The 1,873-nt window shown below is 18.4% G+C and overlaps 1 protein-coding gene across 1 annotated transcript in view; it reads left to right on the top strand.

Moving 5' to 3' along the window:
• The first annotated feature begins 1,197 nt into the window (after nucleotides 1-1,197).
• LOC102680904 overlaps nucleotides 1,198-1,873 on the top strand; it is a 4,062-nt gene continuing 3,386 nt past the window's right edge. Inside the window, exon 1 of the mRNA XM_006617309.2 lies at nucleotides 1,198-1,632. Coding sequence (XP_006617372.1) covers nucleotides 1,219-1,632 — 414 coding nt within the window. The 5' untranslated portion in view covers nucleotides 1,198-1,218. The remainder of the gene's footprint in view (nucleotides 1,633-1,873) is intronic.

Genomic DNA, 1,873 nt, shown 5'->3' with positions numbered 1-1,873 from the left:
TTAGATGCTTAATTTAAAATTGACATTCTATATAATATATTATATTATATTATATTATAATATATATTATTATTTTATATATATTATAGAGACACTCTATATAATATATATATATATATATATTAGCATATTAAATGTTATGTAGCTAAAAATATAAAATTATTAAAAATAAAAAAAAATGTTATATAATATATCATTTTTTTCATTATATAAGTTATATGTTATTTTTTAGTAATCAAAAAAAATTAAAAAAATTGTATCCCGATATGATAATATACTGAAGAAGTACTAAATATGATAATATTATTTATCATATAATAATAATATCATTATAATGTTAAGGATTGTTTTATATTTTTTTCGCTAATCCAAAAAATAAGTCTTCTATAATAATAAATATTCTCTTCTATAATACAATTACCATTCAGTATAAATTAATTAACGTTGAGATATTCCATTATAATTCTTGAAAATAACTTTGATTGGTTCATTCATTATATATTTTATGTAAGCGTTGTAACAATTGATATGCACATAATTTTATATACATATAGAAAAAAGTTTTTCAAAATCTCATTTTTCTAATCAATTACCTATTTTATCGATATTCTCTTAAAGTGCTACGTATAAAACAAAATTATATATCTTTATTAGATTTTATTATTATATTTTAAATTATATAAAATTTTTTATACTTTTAATAAGTTATATAATTTTTTGTATAATATATTTATATATAATATTTGTAAAATATATAATATAAATGTGTTTTCTTAACGATTTCTTAATGGTTCTTTTCTTTTCTGTAATGCACATATATGTAAATATATAATAGTCGATATTGATGACTAAAACTATACGTATAAAGAAGCAGCAAATGGTATCGACTGTTGGTATCGATTACATAATAGGAATATTCATTATTTTTCAACTAAAAATATATATTATTAGCAATGATATATAATTTGTTAAAATATATATAAAAAGAATTATATATAATATATTTCTTATTATATAAGAAGATTGGAGGGAGTTATAAATTGTGTTATATAACATGTCAGTGGATTGAAACAGAAACCAGATTATGAAACATTTGTTATTGAACTTCAGTCTGTGTGAAACTCCCAAAGAAAAGACATTACTATTTTATTCATTTCATTTTTATATAGTATTATATCTTTTTTAAATATATAATATATTATATTATAATTTTAAATAATGGAATGGAATAAAGAAATGACATTTCGATTAATCGAATTATACCGTGAAAAACGTATATTATGGGATCCTATGCATGCGGAATATAAAAACAGAAGTAAGAAACACAGTGCGTGGATTGAATTAAGTAAAGAAATGAAAATACAAACAAATGAAGCGGAAAAAAAGGTACGAATACTTGTTGGACAATTTCAACGAGAAATAAAAAAGGGAAAATATGAAGGTGATGGAACAAATGCTTCTTATAAATCAAAATGGATTTTTTTCAAACCTTTTCTATTTCTGAAAGATAAGACTCATGTAAAAGAAAAAACATGTAATTCAATAGAAGAAAATAGTTCATTAAAAAAATCTTTTAAACAAATATCCATTGAATCACAAGACTCTAATTCTAATATTAGTCTTTTGATAGAGGTAAGCAAAACTTAATAATAACTTTAATATTTAATAAATATATAATTTATTAATATTAATAAATTAAATATTTAATTATAATTTTTATATTTTACAATTTATTTTCACAAATTTATTACGAATTTGAAATTGAAATATAATTTATCAAATCTTTTTTTAAATATTATTAGTAAGATTTTGAAATATTATTATCATTAATAATACTCTCTAATAAAGTATTCAAAGTATGATAAATATTTTA

The sequence above is a fragment of the Apis dorsata genome, unplaced genomic scaffold (genome assembly GCF_000469605.1).
Source record: "Apis dorsata unplaced genomic scaffold, Apis dorsata 1.3 scaffold_298, whole genome shotgun sequence".
In the NCBI taxonomy this organism is placed as follows: Eukaryota; Metazoa; Arthropoda; class Insecta; order Hymenoptera; family Apidae; genus Apis; species Apis dorsata.
This window is presented reverse-complemented; position numbering and strand designations above follow the sequence as displayed.